Source organism: Pelodiscus sinensis, chromosome 4 (assembly GCF_052426305.1).
Source record: "Pelodiscus sinensis isolate ZL-2025 chromosome 4, ASM5242630v1, whole genome shotgun sequence".
In the NCBI taxonomy this organism is placed as follows: domain Eukaryota; kingdom Metazoa; phylum Chordata; order Testudines; family Trionychidae; genus Pelodiscus; species Pelodiscus sinensis.
The window spans coordinates 50,292,110-50,312,393 of NC_143055.1; the positions used below are offsets into that span (position 1 = coordinate 50,292,110).

General features: G+C 42.4%; 1 protein-coding gene across 15 annotated transcripts in view; it reads left to right on the plus strand.

Moving 5' to 3' along the window:
• Positions 1-300: 300 nt before the first annotated feature.
• Positions 301-20,284, plus strand: part of FIP1L1 (factor interacting with PAPOLA and CPSF1) — a 101,842-nt gene continuing 81,858 nt past the window's right edge. For 2 of the 15 annotated variants that reach the window (XM_075930419.2, XM_075930424.2), the window contains exons 1-8: positions 301-564; positions 2,158-2,197; positions 11,043-11,100; positions 12,522-12,625; positions 15,454-15,515; positions 16,519-16,626; positions 18,295-18,425; positions 18,727-18,795. In XM_075930419.2, coding sequence (XP_075786534.1) covers positions 483-564; positions 2,158-2,197; positions 11,043-11,100; positions 12,522-12,625; positions 15,454-15,515; positions 16,519-16,626; positions 18,295-18,425; positions 18,727-18,795 — 654 coding nt within the window. In that variant the 5' untranslated portion in view covers positions 301-482. The remainder of the gene's footprint in view (positions 565-2,157; positions 2,198-11,042; positions 11,101-12,521; positions 12,626-15,453; positions 15,516-16,518; positions 16,627-18,294; positions 18,426-18,726; positions 18,796-20,284) is intronic. The other 13 variants (XM_075930417.2, XM_075930422.2, XM_075930431.2 and 10 more) reach the window with 11 other exon arrangements.

The following is a 20,284-nucleotide window of genomic DNA, read 5'->3' on the forward strand; positions in this document are numbered from 1 at the left end:
GCAGGGCTGGGTTAGGAAAGGGCCCCGCGGGGGGTGGGCCTGAGACAGGCCGGTGTAAAATCTACATTACGCCGGCTTGTATCTTTCTCCCCCAGGGTGGCCCCTCGGAGAGGCTCCTCTTCCCACTGTGCCGCACGGCGAAGGCCCAGAACCTCTTACTCCTTCCCGCACTGTGCCCAGCTGGGAGAGGGGGCAGGCCCCCTTTCCCCGCCCCAACCCCCAGCAGTGTCCTACTCCTCCCCGCAGTCCCAGTGCTCCTCGGGCTGCGGGGCTCGGCCCTTTCCTGTGTGTGTGTCAGTCATTCAGCGGGGGGAGGGGAAGCGCTGAGCGAGCGGCGGCGGCGGCGGCTCCTCGGCGGGGGAGGGCGGGCGCTGCACACACCGGCCGCCGCCTCCTCCTCCGCCGCTCGGCTGCCGCGGGGAGCTGCGCGCGCGGTCTGTGCCTGTGCAGCGCAGGGCCGGCGCGGTCCAGGGCAGGCGGCCATGTCGGCCGGCGAGGTGGAGCGGCTGGCGGCGGATCTGAGCGGGGCCGGCGGGGATGAGGAGGAGGAGTGGCTCTATGGCGGTACGCACCTTCCTAGGCCCCGGCCTGGCCCGGCCGCCTCGCGCTCCCTGGCGCCGCGGGACGGGGAAAGGCCGGAAGGGGAGCGCTAGGCCCTAGCGTGCGCAGCAGCCGCTCTCCCATCGCCTAGGCCGATCCCTGGGCCGGGCCGGGCCGGGCCTGCTGCCTCTGACCGCGTGCCCATCTCCCGCAGGAGCCGCGCCGGGGGCTGCCGGCCTGGCCTGTTGGTGCGGGAACCACCTGCGCTAGTGTGGCCGGGCTGGAGGCTGGTCACGGCGCACCCCCGGGCTCCAGTGTGACTGCAGTGATCCCCAGGCCTGCGGCTCTCTGCTCCCCGCCCCATCTCTGCCTGGTCCCCTCCTTTCGCTTGACCTCCTGGGTTTTCAGCTCTCCATTATCCGGCCACCCCCCTTCCGCCATAAGCCTCAGGCAGCTCCTGGCTGGTTATGTGCTCCCACAAATGCGGCCCCCTTTAAAAGGTCCATGAGTCTTTCTTTCTGGCCTTGTAAATTTTCCATCACCATCCTATTTAGCTCCTACCTAGATCTAGATTTGAGAGACTCCTTTGACATACCAAAGATTTAAAATGTGTACTTCCAAGTGTAATTTCCCATTCTGTAGAATTACTTAGAACTAGGAGGAAAAGGCTGATTGGACACTGGGTTCCTATAGTGCTTCAGTCTATAATTTGTACCAAATCCACTCGTTTTGGACTGGAAGGTTAGAATATAATGACTGATCAAAAGCATGTTTGTGTATCAAACGGTATTTTATTTTCTGACAGGTAGTAGTGTCTCCAACACTTTGAGAAAATTCTGAGATGTGATTGATACGGAATACTGAGTTTACATTTAGGGCTGCAGGATTGGCCCCTCATTCATCTCATTAGTTCCACCAAAATCCATGATTGCTTTCATGAATAAAGATAGCAAGATCAACACCTTGTTTTCTGTTATGCCTTTCATATAAATTATCTTAAAATTATTTTAATATTCTTAGGCCCTTAAATTTTCACATACATAATCACATTTGAAATACTGTAATCTTTCTCTTTTGTTTGTTTGAAACTATGGAGCTTCACTTCGGTGGGTATGTCTAATCTGCCACTGGGAGTGAGTTTCGAGCCTGGGTAGACACTCTCATTAGTGGGGCTTCAGCTAGCATGCTGACATTAGGAATATGAACTGGTCTTGTGAGTCTAAGATGCAGTCCAAGCTACACCATCAATACTTCTGTTTTAAGAGTGCTACCTTGCACCTCACTAGGATGAATTTGTTTTCCCTGAGTGGGCCATTGTTGCCAGCTGCAGTGTAGACATACCAATTTTGTACCCTAACCACATTACTGTTGCCTGCAAACTAAAACACTGATACTGTAAGGGTCTATTTGTAGAGCTCTGTTGGCTTAAGGGGGTGCTGTCTTGGGTCAGATGTCTTAGCACATATATCTAACTCAGGACTGGAGAGCCCACAAATTTATTCAGGGATCATTGCTTAAATAAAGTTATTTGGTATAGGATAAGCTTGCAATAAACTGCTATTTTTGACTCTAGGGTTTCTCATACATAATATTTAAATAATGTTTTTCTTTTGACAGATGAAAATGAACCAGAGAGACCAGAGGAACAAAAAGCTAGGTGGGTGTCTTGATAAGTTGTGAATCTGGTAATGTAGTTGTGCAAAAAGTGTATTAAAACATAATTTCACACCTTTTTCTTGCGGTTACAGCGTTGGGAGTTGGACACCTAAATGGTTACCTTTGAATATCTCCTTCATATCATTTGTGTGATCTGCCAGTTCAACTGTTTAAATGGCTTTCTCTAGAATTGGGGCTTTTCAATCTTAAATATGAAAATCCATTTTTAATTAAAGTGCAGCATTATCCATATCATTGTAAAAAAGGACTAAGATTTCTTTAATGTAGTTTTTGTTACATTGGGAGCCCACTTCATTCTCACTTAAATGTATTATTATAGGACTTAGGGATATCTGCTGTAATTTGCAGTACAGGCAGTCCCTGGGTTAGGTCAATCCGACTTAAGTCGGACCCCTAGTTACAAACGGGGGGAAGGGGCGCAGCTAGTGCGGGGTGCCTCCCCCACTGTCGCCGCCTCCGGCGGCACAGGGGGCGCTTCCCCCCAGCAGACCAGTGAGACGTGGAGCTAGTGCCCCCCCCAGCAGACCAGGGAGACGCGGAGCGGCTTTTCTCGCCGCGGAGGACGCAGGCAGCGGGACAGCGGCGCATCTCGGTCCCGCTGCCCGCGTCCTCCGTGGCGAGAAAAGCCGCTCCGTGTCTCTCTGGTCTGCTGGGGGGGGGGGGGGGCGCAGCTAGTGTGCCCCCTCCCCCCAGCAGACCAGGCTTTTCTCGCCGCGGAGAACGTGGGCGGTGGGACCGCCGAGACGCGCCGCGGTCCCGCCGCCCATGTCCTCCGCGGCGAGAAAAGCCGCTCCGCGTCTCCCTGGTCTGCTGGGGGGAGGGAGGGGCGCAGCTAGTGCCTCCCCCCCTCAGCAGACCAGGCTTTTCTCGCCGCTGGTCAGTTTCAGCAGCGACTGAATCATGACGCCTGGGGTAGAGCAGCTGGGGTGCTGCCGGGTTGGTCCCCGCAGTGCCGAGGTGTGGCGCTGCGGGGACCTACCTGGCAGCGCCCCAGCTGCTCTGTCCCAGGCATCCAGATTCTGCCACTGCTGAATCTGACCAGTGGCTGACTACAGGAAGCTTGAGGCAGAGCTGCTCTGCCCTGGGCTTCCTGGAATCAGCCACTGATCAGTTTCAGCAGCAGCTGACTTGGGGACACCTGGGGTAGAGCAGCTGGGGTGCTGCCGGGTTGGTCCCGCAGCGCCACTCCTCGGCACTACTGGACCTACCTGGCAGCGCCGCAGCTGCTCTGTCCCAGGCGTCCAGATTCAGCCGCTGTTGAAACTGATCAGCGGCTGATTCCAGGAAGCCCGGGGCAGAGCAGCTCTGCCTCTGGATTCCTGTAGTCAGCTGCTGGTCAGTTTCAGCAGCGGCTGACTTGGGAACGCCTGGGGCAGAGCAGCTGGGGTGCTGCCGGGTTGGTCCCGCCGCGCCAAGGGTCGGCGCTACCAGACGAACCCAGCAGCATTCCAGCTGCTCTGCCCCAGGCGTGTCCGATTCAGCCGCTGCTGGTCAGTTTCAACAGCGGCTGAATCTGGACGCCAGTTCCGACTTACATACAAATTCAACTTAAGAACAAACCTATAGTCCCTATCTTGTACGTAACCCGGGGACTGCCTGTACTTGTGAGGAAGGTGTAATAACATTTCAGTGTAGATGCTACAGTGAAATAAGAACATTTCACTCTATTTTCAAGCTGTTGATGTTCTCTTTTGAGGCAGGTGACAAAATAGATACTGAGCAACTAAAGACATCTAGAGCAATAAATATGACAGCATGGAATCATTCACTTTTGCTAGTTCTTGGTTTTCATTCATTTGACTTGCTTAGTGTATTCCTAAAATTAGAAGCTAGGCCTGAAGCATATACTGAATGTTCTTGGAGATTGCCTTGTCAGGGATATACATATGATATTAGATTATAGTTGAATCCTTTTAAATAGAGCTTTATTGTCAAGAGTGACTGAGATTTCTGAGCAGTACATATTTTCTAGGTATTCTTTGACCAGGCCTTTTAGTTATCAATAGTAAGGACTGAAATCTTTTACTTGAAATGATTTTCTTTAGTGAGTAAAAGGCAGATGTGATGTGTTCACAGAATCTTTTGTAAGTGAGGAGATAAGCTGCTGCATTCTAATTCCCTCAGCAGTAGTGCTGTCAGGCCTGCATTCTTGTAGTTCAGGGAAATGAAGACAAAATTGTGAATTACCCATGTTATGTAAGGATAGGACATTACTTCTGGTCAGTGAGAGATGGTAGAACGTGTTACTTGCAGGTGCTGCTGTGAGAGGTTAGCTTCAGCTAGGAATCAAGGAAAGCTTCCTAAACTGCACAGTGCCTACACATTCTTCTTGGTATTTTCTTCTACCTAATAGTATAATTTCAGTCTTACAACCAGTTTTTCTTTATCCAAGAGCATATCTCAGCCAATCATTGAGTTAACTTGGTGACAGAGATCATCCAGAGGTCCCTACACCTTTTGTTGTGCCCTGTGTCCTTTGCAACTGCAGGGTGTGGAGACTGAAATCTTACCAAGATATAACTCTGGAAGGCTGCATCTTCATTTCTAGGCTGTAGTTTCTCTGAAGACTTTGGCCAAGATATTTAGGTGTTGCTATGCTCAGTGTTGTGTTACAATAATTGTTTGAGTCCTAAAATGCCTATAGCTTTTGAAAATGATATTTAGGTTCCTAAGTCAGTTAAGTGTTGTGACACTGAGTTCAGCACTGTCCAAATACCTGTACAAATCTGGGCCTTTTAGCAGTTTAGTCTAGCACAGTGCAGTTTTGCTGATGCTAATGGAAACGCTAACGTAGATTTGAGGTCTGTCATTGTTACACTATGTCATCTAGACAAGCTGTTTTACTGTGTCTTTTCTCATAATCTATAGATAGGCTTGACAGAATTCATTTTTTATTCTTTTATAATTTTAGTAGATAACACTGTAAATTAATCAATATAAAAGCTTAAACATTTGCACAGTTGCAGGAAATTATGGGGATCAGACAATTATTTAATGAAAGGTGTTGAGATTAAAAAGTTAAAGCTTTATATACCATTAAAACTCAACTTTTCAATGTCACGTCAAATACTCAAATACACGTACCATCAACAGATTATACCTGTTACTACTATTCGTTCATAGTGAATTTGTAAAAAGTCTAAATCACTGGATATTGACTTTAAGTTCTTAATTAACATTTTATTACTGTACATTTTGGTTATCATCTATGGAAGTATATTTTGCGTGTGTGTGTAAAACCATATGCTCCAATTAAAAAATTAGAGCCTTGTAAGCCTGTTCAGAAGCTTACATGAATATACTCTGCCTTTTTCACCTGTGTTCACATTGGTGCCAAAGCTACACTGGTGTTTAACTAATGAAGAAAGAATTGCTAGCAATTCTCAGTGTGATGAAGGCCACAGTATGGAGTAGCTGTAGTCAGTGCTTTCATGCTTTTCCAAGACTGGCATTTTCTAAAATCTCTGGAGTGACTGGACTTTATCCCTAAGCAGTAACGAGGTAGAGACAATCCCTTTGAAATTTTATGCTTTACATTCAGTATTCCACAGTGGATTCAGTTGTAATGAAGTGAAACTTCACTGTAATAGTAGTGGAAGTTCACCAAAATGCACAAGACATTTTTGATTTGCATTCTACTCCTATACAGGAGTACCATTATATGTGATTGATTATGATCACGTTACACTGTTTCTAGCTCATATCAGAATTTAAATCCAGTTTGAATAGCTCGGGCATATTTGTGTATATGAGTCAATGAAAATTTAAGCAATGAAATGGTCCCTTTTGTATCAATCTGACTTTTCTAATGTTACTTTCATATTGGTGACACTTCTGATATTGATGTTTGAAGTTATACTACCTTGTTGTTCTCTGATTTTCTAGTATCTTCTGTAAACAGTGTCCAGATTCTTCTTCCCCATAGTATTTAATTGCTATGCTGATCATTTCTTTCATAGATTCACAAAATGGTTTATGTACCAAAGTTCAATATTTATATGTCACTAGCATACACCAAACTGCTGCTCAGCTGTTGCCTAATCACCTTTGAAGAGTGATTTTTAAGGCTCGCCCTCTCATCATCTCATGGCTTTGTGTTATTTCAGTATATCTCTTCCATTACCACTTGTATCAGAGGGTATGTCTACACAGCAGAGTTATTTCAAAATAAATTCGAAATAGCGGAGCGCTTATTTTGAATTTGGTAAACCTCATTCTACGAGGAATAACGCCAAATTTGAAATAGTTATTTCAAAATAAGTACTGTGTAGACACTTATTTTGAAATAGGGGGCCTCCAGCCTTCCCAGGGAGCCCTGATGGCCACTCCAGCCTCAACCAAGAACACTCCACTCCCTCACCCCCTCCCCGGAGCCCTTAAAGGGGTAGACTCTGGCCACAGTGATGTGCCAGCTCCAAGCCTGCTAGCCCAGAGCCAGCAGTCACTGCCCCGACCCAGTGGCCTCAAAACATGAGCCAGCAAGCCCCTGGCAGCCAACCCTTCACCACTCCCCAGAAGGAGTCTGCCAGCTCCCAGGAGCCTGCTAGGGCCCAGAGAAATCGGGCACCTTCCTGGTCCAGGGTGGAGATCCTGGACCTTATTCAGGTTTGGGGGGAATTCCCCCAACGTTCATGATCTCTGCCCTAGATGGAGGAATGCAGCCTGTGGCAGGATAGCTGCCAGCCTGGCCACCAAAGGCCACATGCGAACCCAGGTTCGCATGAAAATCAAGTTGGTCCGGCAAGACCCCCACTTCTGAGCTTCCCTTCCCCCTTCCAGCTTCCTTCTCCCAGGTTTCCCCCTCCCCTCTCCCACCCTCTCTCTTCCCCTCTCCTGCCTCCTTTCCCCAGTCTCACCAGAGTTTCACTCCCTCCCTCCCAGTTTCATTAAATAAAGAGAGTTTGTGTTCATGAAAATACGTGTATTTTATTTGACATCAGGAAGGTGGATTAGGTAGGGGTAAGTGGAAGGACGTGAGTGAGGAATGAGGCACAAGCCCCCAGTGGAGCAGACCAGGGAGGCTCTTAGTGCTCCTCAGGGTGGAAGCTCTCCCGCAGGGCCTCCTGGATACTGGCAGCCCCCCGATGGACCTCCCGGATGGCAGTCTGAAGAAAGTGCAGCCAGGCTCTTAGCAACACAACCAAGAGAAGCAGCAGAGTGCCCAGGGGCAGCTCTAGCTCCATATTGCAGAGTTCTGTGGTGTCCCGAGTGAGGCCGACCAGAGCATGCAGAGACAAAATGCTTTGCTGTCCCTCATTTAGGTAGACAGGCAAGCAGGGAAACCTGAGAACTAGCTATCCAGGGGAGGGGGAAGGGTGGAGTCCCTTTAAGCACAGATCTCAGATTGTGGGGCTGCTGCCTGAGGCTCAGTAAGTCCTGACCTGGTGCCCTGGCGGAACTGGTTCCGGCCAGCCTTAAATGCGATTCAGCATCCACTCAGTGTGGACGCGCTATTTCGAAATAGCAAAGTGCTATTTTGAAATGCATTTTGTGTGTAGACGCGTTGTTTCGAAATAACTATTTCAAAATAACACTGTAGTGTAGACATACCAGAGATAGCAGCAGGAACTCCCCAGGAACTGATGCACACCAGTAGCGTACCTGCTCCTGCCTGCAGCCCCCTTGGTTGCTGCCCCACACTAGTGCCTTTGATACAGAGGCAGCAGTGCAAGGGTAGCAGCCGAATTTCCAGTAGCAGGGTGGGAATCTGCATGAAACTATGAACGTTAACCCATAAGCCAGGCTTATCAGTTAACCGTTTACACCATTATACATTCACATCCCTACAGTCCACCAAATATGCTGACTTCTGTGAATCCCTTTTTCGGGCACCTAACTCTCCCTATGTGTTGTGTGGGGAGAAAACTTGGGGTTGTGAATTCGACTAGGTAGCAGGGGGGGTTAAGTCCCTCTTGTGAACCTAACCTTCAGTGTCGTTTTTTGATTTTCCAGTATTGCTTCCACCTGCTCCATTTTACAACTCTAGTCAAAATGGCATGAATGAACAATATGCTAGTTTGCTTAGTTAGGTGTTTGCAGCAAAAGTGCTTTGTTTTATTTATTTTGAAGAGTTTATGGTTTTGTGCAAAATAGTCATACTTTGCAATTACCTACAGATACCAAATTTTGTATTAAACAGTCCTGTCACTTAAATTAGCTAAATGCAATACTTTTGAGACCAGAATATGCTGGGTGAAAGGTTTAAATAATTATTTTTGTTTTTTATCAGGAAAAAAGTCAGGATCATTATTTTTTATGAACTCTAATCATATTCACTAACAAAATTAAAATTGAATCACCTATTCAATTGTCATTTTAGTGCAAAGAAAATTTTTACTGTCACAAATCAAAAAATAATTACAATTAGTTATGGAAACAGTAATGGAAACTTTCTGAGTTTCTGATTCAAATTTATTACGTAAGGCGATTATTCAGTTAAATGAATAATATTTAAAGTAGAAATCCTACAAATTTAAAACTGTTCTTTTACAGGCAGTCCCCAGGTTACATACAAGATAGGGACTGTAGGTTTGTACTTAAGTTGAATTTGTACTTAAGTCGGAACTGGCGTCCAGATTCAGCCGCTGCTGAAACTGACCAGCGGCTGACTACAGGAAGCCTGAGGCAGAGTTTCTTTGCCCCAGGCTTCCTGGAATCAGCCGCTGATCAGTTTCAACAGCAGCTGAATCTGGATGCCTGGGACAGAGCAGCTGGGGCGCTGCCAGGTAGGTCCCTGCAGTGCCCTCACCTCGGCGCTGCGGGGACCAACCCGGCAGCACCCCAGCTGCTCTACCCCAGGTGTCCCCAAGTCAGCTGCTGCTGAAACTGATCAGCGGCTGATTCCAGGAAGCCTGGGGCAGAGAAACTCTGCCTGGGGCAGAGAAACTCTGCCTGGGGCTTCCTGTAGTCAGCCGCTGGTCGGTTTCAGCAGCGGCTGACTTGGGGACGCCTGGGGCAGAGCAGCTGGGGTGCTGCTGGCTTGCTCCAGTAGCGCCGCTCCTAGGCGCTACTGGACCAACCCAGCAGCACCCCTGCTGCTGTGCCCCAGTCGTCCTGATTCAGCCGCTGCTGAAACTGACCAGCAGCGGCTGAATCAGGATGCGTGCTGCAGAGCAGCTGGGGTGCTGCCAGGTTGGTCCAGTAACGCCGTGGAGCGGCGCTGCGGGACCAACCGGCAGTGCCCCAGCTGCTCTACCACAGGCGTCCGCGAGAAAAGCCTGGTCTGCTGGGGGGGAGGGGCGCACTAGCTGAGGGGGGAAGGGGCGGGACTGAGATGCGCCGCGGTGCCGCCGCCCAGGTCCTCCGCAGCTTTGCTCCGCGTCTCAAAGACGAGCTTCACCTGCTAGTATGGGTATAATTTGTAATGAAGAGAAATACTGAAAGAACATAGCCATGAGAAAGTTAATAATGTACCTGCACTCTCTGAGATTCACTGCATTTGAACATGTTTAAAGACAAGTATTTTCATCTTTATTGGATTGGCCTCTGTGGCAGATAAACTTTAGATTGTATTTGCCATAGTAATTAAAATGTGCTGGACTAGTTCTTTGATGTATTGGTTACTTTTTAAGGCTTTATAGTGATCTTATTATTAAAGTCTGTTTTCTTTTTAGAGTATTTGTTATGTGTCAGTAAAAATGATCAGTTGTTAAATAAGTTGATTTCTGCAGTTTCTAGTCAATAATGCCATATCTGACCACAAAACAAGCCATCCTGATTGACAATAATTGGCATCACTATTGGCAATATGCTGAATGACAATCACTAGTTCTTGACCCCTAATCTGTCGTCTTACAGGTTGGGACAGAGTGATGAAGGTTGTACTATTACTAATGCTTCAGTCTCCATTCTTGTAATTCTAGCACCATTCAAAACATTAAATTAAATTATTGTTTTTTAACTTGACATTAGCCAGTGTATCATTGTAATGAACAGTGACATGAAACACTTGGGAGTGAATCCCAGAACCAGATTCAGCCCTGATAACTAGCAGGTGCATCTCTCATTGAAGTACCGGAAGTGTTGCCAACTTAAATTAGTACCAAATTGTTTTTTTTGGTCTGATTGCCCACCCAAAAATAATTTGGAACTGCAGATCCCACATACAGGCTTGAGGAAATATTTTTTTAAGTATCAATATTCTCCTTTTCAGTTAAGGAACATTGGTCAGTGTGGTTCTTGTATGTTTTTTGTCGTGCAGCATAAACAAGGATGTCAACACAATTATAGAAATTAAATTAATTGCTGTCTCAGAAGCCACAAAAAACTGGCTATTGGGTTCACTTGTTTTTTATAAATTTGAGTGGCAGAATTACTTTACAAACAAATAGTTTTCAATACTTATGGACAAATTAGGTTACAACAAATTTAAAGGATGATCAAATGTTGTCTCTAAAATATCTTATACTCTTGTGCCAGAGAGAACAAAACTTTGATAGAGATTTTTTGAAACATGGTATGTTTAGGCACATCATTTTAATGGAAGATGAGTCTTAATCTGCTCATTGTAAAATCTCAGTCTTCATTTTTGTATATCAAGGATCAAATCCTGTTCCCATTGTATTCCAATGAAAACCTCTCTTTGACTTTCAAAGATGCAGGATCCAAGCCTGATGATGAATTGAAAATATAGTACTTTAAAAATATTAGCATAATTTGTGTCTCCTAAGACCATAAAGTTGCTATTAAATTATCTCTCAGAATATTGCTTAACAGTCATATAAAAGAGTGCTGGGACCTTGGCTATAGTTCAAAATAATGTATCAGTGCTTTTTTACTGTAATATGTAGGTAAACATAGTAACTAGCTTGCATTTTCTGTTTAAGTGCTCCGCCACCTGCTTCAAATGAAGAGGAAGCTTCTGAAAATGGTGTTGTGAAAACGGTAATTTTAAATATATATTACAGATATTGTTAATATGCTTTGTTTTTGTTTTCACATGAGGCAATGATAATTTCAGTGACTGAAGAACTCTGTCACTTGATTTGACTTATTTTCAGCTCATTTTTTGTGCAGAGTTTGCGCCTGCAACAATACTTTTTGTATAACCTTTTGCACATCTCATGGGTTAAACCAGTGACCTAAAAATGACCTAACAGGGATATCAAAGCTTATATAATGTTTCAGAAATGTTTTATGGTTGTCCAATTAAAAGCACTATGTAAATGCTAATTACTAGTAGTGCTGCAAAGGTTAGTTTTTTGGTGGGGAAGGGAGGAGAGAAGGGATAATTGTAAATTACTAAATTAATAGTATTTTTAATATGTTGGCGACATGGAGGCAGCTAATTAGTACTATGTTTTAAATGTGTATGCATGTTAATATTTATTTCTAATACCATCTGATCCTTCCCCCTCTTACATCTCCAGGCAATTCACTTATTAATATATTGTCACTTTAATAAAATGATAGAGGAAAATGGGGAATAGGAAGGATATACATATAGAGTCAACAGGAGTCTAAAAAAAGCATACCTTACTGTAAAAATTCTTGAGTAACAAAAAACAAACAAACAACTTATTCATTGTATACCAAGTATAGTCCTTGAATAAGTTATCTGCTGAATAGTATTCATTCAGCTATGGAGAAGAAATTGTGTGATTTATTTAATAATAATTTGTGATGTTTGCTGAAGAATGTGTACCTGAACATTATTTTTACCAGCATTCGTAAATATTAGTTTTTGATTCCCTGTGAAGGTGTATTTACAGAATTTAGTCTCTTATTTTTATGTTCTTTCCATGTTGAGTACATGATAATAGAGCTGAACTGCTATGAACTAGATATCCAAAACTAGGGAAGTAAAATTTGTCTATCTAAAACTAGTGATGTAAAATCCTATTTAATCAGTTAAATGTTAAGTTTAACCAGTTAACTGCTTAAACGGGATCCCGCGGATGGAGCCTCTTATCTAAACCTGCTGCACCGTGGGCGGTTCAGGCTGGGTCCACCAGGCTGGGGGCTGTTCCAGCCTGGTCGCTGGTTAACCAGTAAGCATCACCCTAACCATAACCACTTTTTCTTCAGAATGTTAAACTTCACAAATAGCCTGTTGACATTCAAGCTATTTAAGCTTTCTTACCCCCTTTGCATCCAGATATCATCTGTGTTCATATAGACTCAATTGATATGTTTGGTTGTCCTATAAGGATCCTTCGTGCTAAGCTGTAGATGCCAGCTGTAAGCCAAAAAGTATAAACTGACTTGTTAATGTTTTTTTTCACCAAAGATCTCTGGAATGGATGCTTAAGTCTGATTTTTTAGTAAATGCCTGATTGTATCTCTTTTGTCTGTTTTTGTTGAAGAAGACAACAGAGGCTGAGGATGACAGTGACAGTGACAGTGATGATGATGAGGATGATGTTCATGTCACCATAGGAGATATTAAAACAGGTGGTCCACAGTATGGGTATGTTATTTTCAGACCTGGAATATTAAAGAGTTTGACTCAGACCTTACAGCAAGTATAATGTTTGAAATAAACAGCAACTGGGTTATTCTGTGCATGTCTATATAGCCTTTTCATTTGGTTAACCAAATAAAATGTAATGATCAAAATGATCTGAAAACAGAAAACTTTAAAATAAAATTTCTGTAAGGAAGAAACAGCAGATAAAGTACATTTTCACTTTAAATTTCTGAAAAACAGTTGCCTTGCAGAAACATGGTGGCTGAGACTCGTTAATTTAATCAAGCGAAAATATAACCGAATTAGAATTTTAGGTTAGTGTTTATGACATCTTGGCCTTTTTTTGCAAACTGGAAAGTATTGTGTACAAAGAACTTGAAATATGTTCTCAGCCAACTTCCAGTGGATAAGTGCATATTATAGCACCATTATAGTTGACGTTTTATGCTGTTTACAGTAGGGATGTAAAATGGGTGAGGCTTACTGGTTGTGGTTAACTGATAGGGGCTAGAGTAGCTACCAATCTGTCCTGGGCAAGAGGCTACTGCAGCCTTGTGAGGCTTGTCGAAGTAGCCCTGTCCATGGTGGCCCCCTCTGCCCCTCCCTGCAACAGGTTACACACTGTCTCCCTGGGGCTTCCAGGGAGCCAGCTGCATATCCTGCAGCAAAGCCTCCCCAGGAGAAGGGCTGGCAGCAGCTCTGGCCCCACTCCCAGAGAGGCAGCTTTGCTATGTCAGCAAAGTCTCCTTCCCAGGAGCAAGGTCAGCAGCAGCTCATGCCAGTCTTGCTTCCGGCAAACCTGCAGCAACTCTGCTGAAAATCACAGAGGTTATACACAGTTATTTTAAACATGTTTTTACATCCCTAGTTCACAGAGTATTTAGTGGACTTGAGTATTGAACTGGCATGGTTCTTGAAAGTTAGAGACATGGTTGGGCTATGTAGAAAAACTTGTGTTATCACTGTCTTGTATCTTTTTTCCTGTGAATAGAGCACTTCATTTTCACTTTCTGCTACCCCAACAACTTTAAAAAGCGCTATGTTAACTTAAATTTATGGAATATAATTTTTCAAGTTAATTACATGTTTGCAAGGATTTCAAAGAAAAAGCAGCATTAAAGAATGGAAAGCCTGCTTTGGGGTTGCTGCTCATGCATAGAATAAAATTTTGTTAATGATGCCTCTGATGATACTGAGTCATATTCTGCTTGCTTTTCTCACATGAATAGACATATTGATTATTTATATAAATAGAGCTTGTAGGGTTTAATGCTCTATGTACTGCAGTGGTATATTTACTAGGTTATGTATACTATTACAGTGTCCGCTTTAGAATGACATATTCTTCAGTTTTGCAAAGTATTTAGTGTTCCAGGGCTTTGGTAATTCATATATTAAAAACTAAGTTTGCCAAACAGTGCAGTGTTAACAAATGCCAGCTCTATTTGTCATGAGTATTTGTGATTGATTATCATTTCAACAGCATACTGCATGCTCCGGAGCTGGTCACCTTTGGATAAGGAGAACCTAAAAAAGAAGAGGGAGGAAGATTAATATTGCTTTACTAACGGGCAGGGTGCCCCTCATGAGTACATAGAGATATCAGCAGATTACATTAAAGTTTAATAAAACTGAGTACTAGGAATTTTAAATAAAATGACCACTTTTTTTCTAAAAAGCCCTTTCAGAGCAAGATTATTCAATGAATTTGTCACCCACTCTTGTTTTATGTACAGCAAAAGGATTTTAAAATTAATTCAGCTTTAAATAAACTGGTGCAATAATTTTTACAAGCTTAAATTATGTCTTCATACGTTTAGGTTCAGCCATTGACACACGAACTACAAAATGTTCTCAGCAAAGTTGAATACTAATATAGCATGTCATAACAGAAGAAAAGTGCTATTTGTGAGTCTTGCATTATTGCAATGCATATTACTTTTATTGAGGCAGAGAATTGGAATACAAAATATTGCAGGGTAGTTATGCTGTAAATTGTACCTTTCTTTTTACTTACCAAGATTACATAATATAAATGTCTTCACCATGTTTAGAGGCAAATGCTACTTGTGGGGTTGTCCCACATGCACACATTCTGGGGTAGAATTTGTTCCTTAGTGTTCTGAGGTACAGTACGGTTCTGGATCTTTTCAGGTGTTGGACTCTAGTAATAGATCAGCATAGCATCTTGTTTTTAGTTAATGTGTTTTTATATACACTGAAAGTTTAAGATCTGATAAGGCCTAATTTTTGTTTACTGGTTTTGTTAAATAGTATTGTTAGTTTAAAGGTATGAGATATTTGTTTAATGTACTGAGAATTATTTGAGAAATAGCATTTCAGAAAAAGACTCAAGGATATATATTTATTGAAACTACAGTAACCTTTCAGTCATTTTTGATAAATACTTATTGTTCCTGCTTCCATATAGATTAAATGATGATACTGAAACAATGAAGAATCTTTATCTAAAGCATTCTCCAATCCTTGTTCCCTGGAATCCTCTATATCTCTAAGCAGGCACCTCCGCCCCCCCTTTGTTTTAGTTTTCTTTTTTATCTTGTGTATTGTTGAAACTTTGGCATGGTCGTTATGCTTTCAGCACCCAAAGTGTAATTGAGAGTTCAGTGCCCTTTGTTATGAAGTGTTGGAGCCGTGCACGCTCTTGCTCCTAGATTGCTCTCTCTACTTCTGCATTGCTAGTTTGGAAAGCTAGAAATTTGGAATTATAGTTGAACCAATGTCCTCTTTGTTTTGTTTCTGAATACACTCTTTCGTCAGTTTTTTTTTCTACCTAATTTTCTATCAATTTTGTTGATTTCTTGAAGCTATGGAACAGCTCCTGTGAATCTCAACATCAAGACAGGAGGTCGAGTTTATGGATCTTCTGGTAAAAAAAGTTTACACATTTATATTAATAGAAAATGTAATAAATGCAGTAGTCTGTTGTAGTAGTACATGCTCTGTATTTAGTAATATAATTCTTGCATAAAGATTCTGCAGTAGTGTGGTAGTGAATTAGGCAATTATAAAGCCTTTAATATTTTATTTAAAAGTTGGATAGACATGTAGCAGGGATGATCTAGACAGTTCTTGGTCCTGCTGTGAGGGCAGGGGACTGCACTCAACCTCTCAAAGTGCCTTGCAGTTCTGTGATTCTATAATTAGCTTATAGTGCAGAGGTCTGCCCCCTTAGGAAGGTGCAAAGGAACAGTTAGGGGGTATGGCATAGGAATGTTAAATTGAGCTTAGTCACCTAATAGTCGATGGAATTTGTGTTGTATATTCAATTAGTCGATAAGGGTGCTTCTGCCTTTGAAATGTAGCAAAAACCCGTTGGCTCTTGCTATGTTTTAAAGGTAGAAGCACTTTGGGGAACATGGGACCAGCGGGGGACTCAAGCAGTCCTCTGCTGGCCCCATGCTCCCTGCTTTTGAAATTTACAAGAGCCCCAGGGGACTCTTGTACATTTCAAAGGCAAAGCATGGGACAAGTTGAGGACCCAAGCTGGCTCTCCCCAGCACTGGTTCCTGCTCCCTCCCCTGCTGCTTCCCTCTGATAGAGGCAATGTGGGGCAGGAAGCAACTAGTTGAGTGTACAAAAAATTATTTGCAGACCACTTAGTTGCTATTATTTCTCTATAGGAAAGGTGGAAGGGTAAAATGCATTTAAAGTAGCAAAGAAAATTATTTCATTTAGATTACAAGCTCTTTGGAGCAGGGATGTTTTCTTCATACTTGTCTGTAAAAAAGTCTAGAACTTTAATGCTGTATAAGTTTCAATAAAATTTTCATTTTAGAAAAGTCACATGAAAAGTGTTTCATATATTAAAATTCCTTTTACAGTGATAAGTTATTATTATTATTATTATTATTATTATTTTTTTTTTATAGGTGGAAAAATCAAAGGAGTGGATCTTGATGCACCAGGAAGTATTAATGGTGTTCCACTGCTTGAAGTAGATTTAGATTCTTTTGAGGATAAACCTTGGCGAAAACCAGGTAGTATATCCGTATGATATCTTACTGCATAATAATGTACACATGAGTTTAAATACAGGTATTTAATAAACTATTTCGGATAGTTTTCACCAATAGCAGATTAGTTTATTGGTAACAACCTACAACTGGAAGTAATATTCACAAATATTTAATTGTACAGTTAATGAGCTGAATCATCCAGTCTTACTTGAAAAACCTGTAAAGGGACACAAATTATTCTGAGAATGTATTAAATTACATAGAGTTTCTAGGGCATCCACTGCGAACACCTGCCAGCAAGTAGGGGAGCGGGGAAGGGGGCATAGCATATGCCCAGCTAAATTCATGGATATCCTGGGAGATCCATTATTGGCAAATCCAGATTCTTTGGGGTTGTTGACATTGGCTCCATGCACTATAGGAGATAAAGCAGAAAGTAGTGATACAGGTTGGACTTCCCTGATCCGGCACCCTCAAGATTTAACTGGTCTCAAACGAGCAAGTTTTCTAGAGCAGAGGAGGTCAGTTCTGGCTCCACTGCAGACTCCCTGGCTGCATCCTTCTCCCCATCACCAGGCCTTGGTTGCTGGACCCCTCAGATGAGCCCCACTGCCATCAGTCCCGCTTGGGCTGCTGGCCCCACCTGAGTTGCCTGCCCCGCAGCCACTGGCCCCAGCCAGACTCCAGGCCATTGGCCCTGCTCAAGCTGTCCGCCCCGGCTGGGCTCAGGCTGCCAGCTCCACTGCTGCTGGCTGTAGCCATGCTGGTGGCCCTGCTGCTGTCAGCCCCAGCCAGACTGCTGACCTCAGGCCTTGCATTGGTCAGCCAACTCCCTCCTGCTTGCCCTACTGCCGCCCGACTCCCTGGCCATGGGGGCTCTTTGGTACAGGAACGTCCTTCTGGATCATGGATATTGCTGGACCAGAGAGTCCCGATTTAGAGAGATTCATCCTGTACTAACAGAAAAAAAAATCTACATAGAATGGTTGCCCCATGGCTCTGGCCACTCTCCGATGTATTATATTCATAGAAGGGGTACCCACAGAATTTGAGGAAAAAGCTGACAGGATCAGGGATGCTGAAACATATATTCATGCATGTATTCATTATGTTCTGCTTCCCTGTCTAAATTTCACAGACGTATGGTAGAGCCAGATTTGACAAGTATTTTGCATTCTTTTTATCTCTCTCAACTAGGGATGTAAGCGACTAGTCAACTATCCAATAAGCAAAAGCTGCCGTCTCTTAATACGTTTAAAAGGCAGAGCCGCAGCGGGGTTAGCTCCTGGGGCTACCCCACTTATCGACTAGTTGATGGAAAATCCGTCAACTAATTGATTAAACTAAATTTAACAACCCTACTTTGAACTTCTCATTAGTGTTTTGTAAATTGCATTGAAGAAGGAAACAATGTCTTTATAAAGATGTAAGAAGCATATTGCTTTGATTATTTCAAAACTGATCTCAGCACAATTTAAATGTGTATATATAGCATGTCCTGAATAGACATCAAATACATTGAACCATAGAACGTTGCATATTATTCGTTGTCAGATAGTTGTAATTCTTAACATCAAGATTTTTCCCTGATTTCTGATGCTTTCTGTTGCTATAAACAAAGCAGAAGTAGAAAAGGAAAGTTTAGTTATAATTCTTAATTCTTAAGAGATTTTGCTTTTCTGTTTGAAGGTGCTGATCTTTCAGATTATTTCAATTATGGGTTTAATGAAGATACCTGGAAAGCTTACTGTGAAAAACAAAAGAGGATACGAATGGGACTTGAAATGTTACCAGTTACCTCAACTACAAATAAAATTACGGTAATAATAACGTTTTTGTGATATTCCATAATATGTAAACACTTTTTTCCCCCCCACATAAAATTGATATAGTGCTGTGTTTGTTTTTGTGTTAGAAATCTCTTCTGTCTGGTATAATATCATTGTTAGTATGTTCATACCTTACCTTTCCCTTCTTGTCTCCCAGAATCTTCTCCATTGTTTCATTGACTATTTGTGCGGATAGTGGCACCGCTAGGTTGTAACTGTGTGTTAGTCACGTTGTAGCCCATTGATTCAAAGTTGTGTGGTATCTTAATGGGCAATGTGTTATTTAACTTAGGCCGAAGACAATTCTATGGAAGTTACACCAGGTGCAGAGATTCAAGATGGCAGATACAATCTTTTTAAGGTGAATTTTAGTAAACTTTCCTTGGTTGCTCTCATTTTTGTTGAGTATTGCTTCCCATATCACTCCGAAGTGATAGAGGCAAGATTGAAGTGGACATAGCTATTTTTCCTAGCTCTCATCTTACATCAGTGACTTTCTGTGTATCTCACATACTTGCTGAATTAAAAAAATATTTTTTGACATCACTGCTGCAAGCATGTGAGTTAATGGCCTAGTGCACTAACAACTGCTGAGTGAAACTATACTTGCTTTATGTGGTGGTTTTATTTTTTTTATTTTTTTTTAGTTTATAGTGCATTTGTTTGTTCAGGTTAAAGAATTGCTGGAGAGGCTTTGCAGATTATAGCATGATATTTTACTCCACAGCTTTGTGGTTACTTGACTTTTTGTACCCTTCATCTCTGATGAGTCTGAGATATGAAGATGTCTTTTCTTTTAAGTTCTTCTGTTGTCTAATGTGCGTTTACAGGTACTCTGCTTTACAAATCTGATATTTGTCTACATGAGGACAAAGTGCCATAAGAAAATAGCAATACTTGAACAGAAAAACAACCTAGCTACCTTTTTTTTATCTTCAGTAGACTAAAGTATTGATAGCAATTTTCTCTTTTCTAAACGTTACTCTTTAATCTTTTAAGTTGTTAAAACTGCTTTTAATATAAGCCTGTAAATTCAGTTGCAATATTGAAGTCATTTTATTTTGTTTGTTCAGTTATAATTTATGGTATTTCATTCTTGAACTTCATAAAACCAGTTCATAACACGATTGCTGTTCCTCTAATCCATAATGCAGAAACAGCAATTAGAGCCAGTTTTGGTTTTTTTGGTGCCATTTTATCCTCATGCTTACATTGCTGTCCACTAGTTTTCTTCTCTGTTTCAGTGAAGGCATCCTTTACAGTAGCTTCTGTAGCTTTTCTTTCCTCAATGTTCGTCATAGTAGAGTTCAGGAAATGCAAGGAGTGTGGTCTGCCATTGCAGCTAACCATTACAAGGTCAAACTCTCTTCTGGACCTTCTACTTGCTCTAATAAAGTGTTAAGTGTTAGTGATCTGACTTGGAGAATGTCTCACCTGAGTCTGGGGATTGAGGTTTGAAGCTGTAATGGGAAGACAGTCTGGGGGCAAGAGCTAGTGATCTGTCACTATTTAGGTAAGTATTTAATTGTCTGAATATTATAGGTTGTTTGCATATGTGTCTTGCAGTTTATGTGCCCTTTCTGGGAATAGTGAGAGTATTTATTTCTAGGATATGTACCTGTTTTCTATAGATGTCTGAAGAAAGACACATTTTCATTGAAGAATATAACTTCTGTCTGTGTTAGAACAAGTTCTGTCATTTAATATTAATCTTGTTAATTTACCCATAATGAAACCATGAATGAATTACTTAAGAAAAATAGCTTTTATTTGAATATAAATTGGTCATAACTACTCCATGAATCATATTTGAGCTATGATTACAATTAGAATGTGACAAAATATAATTT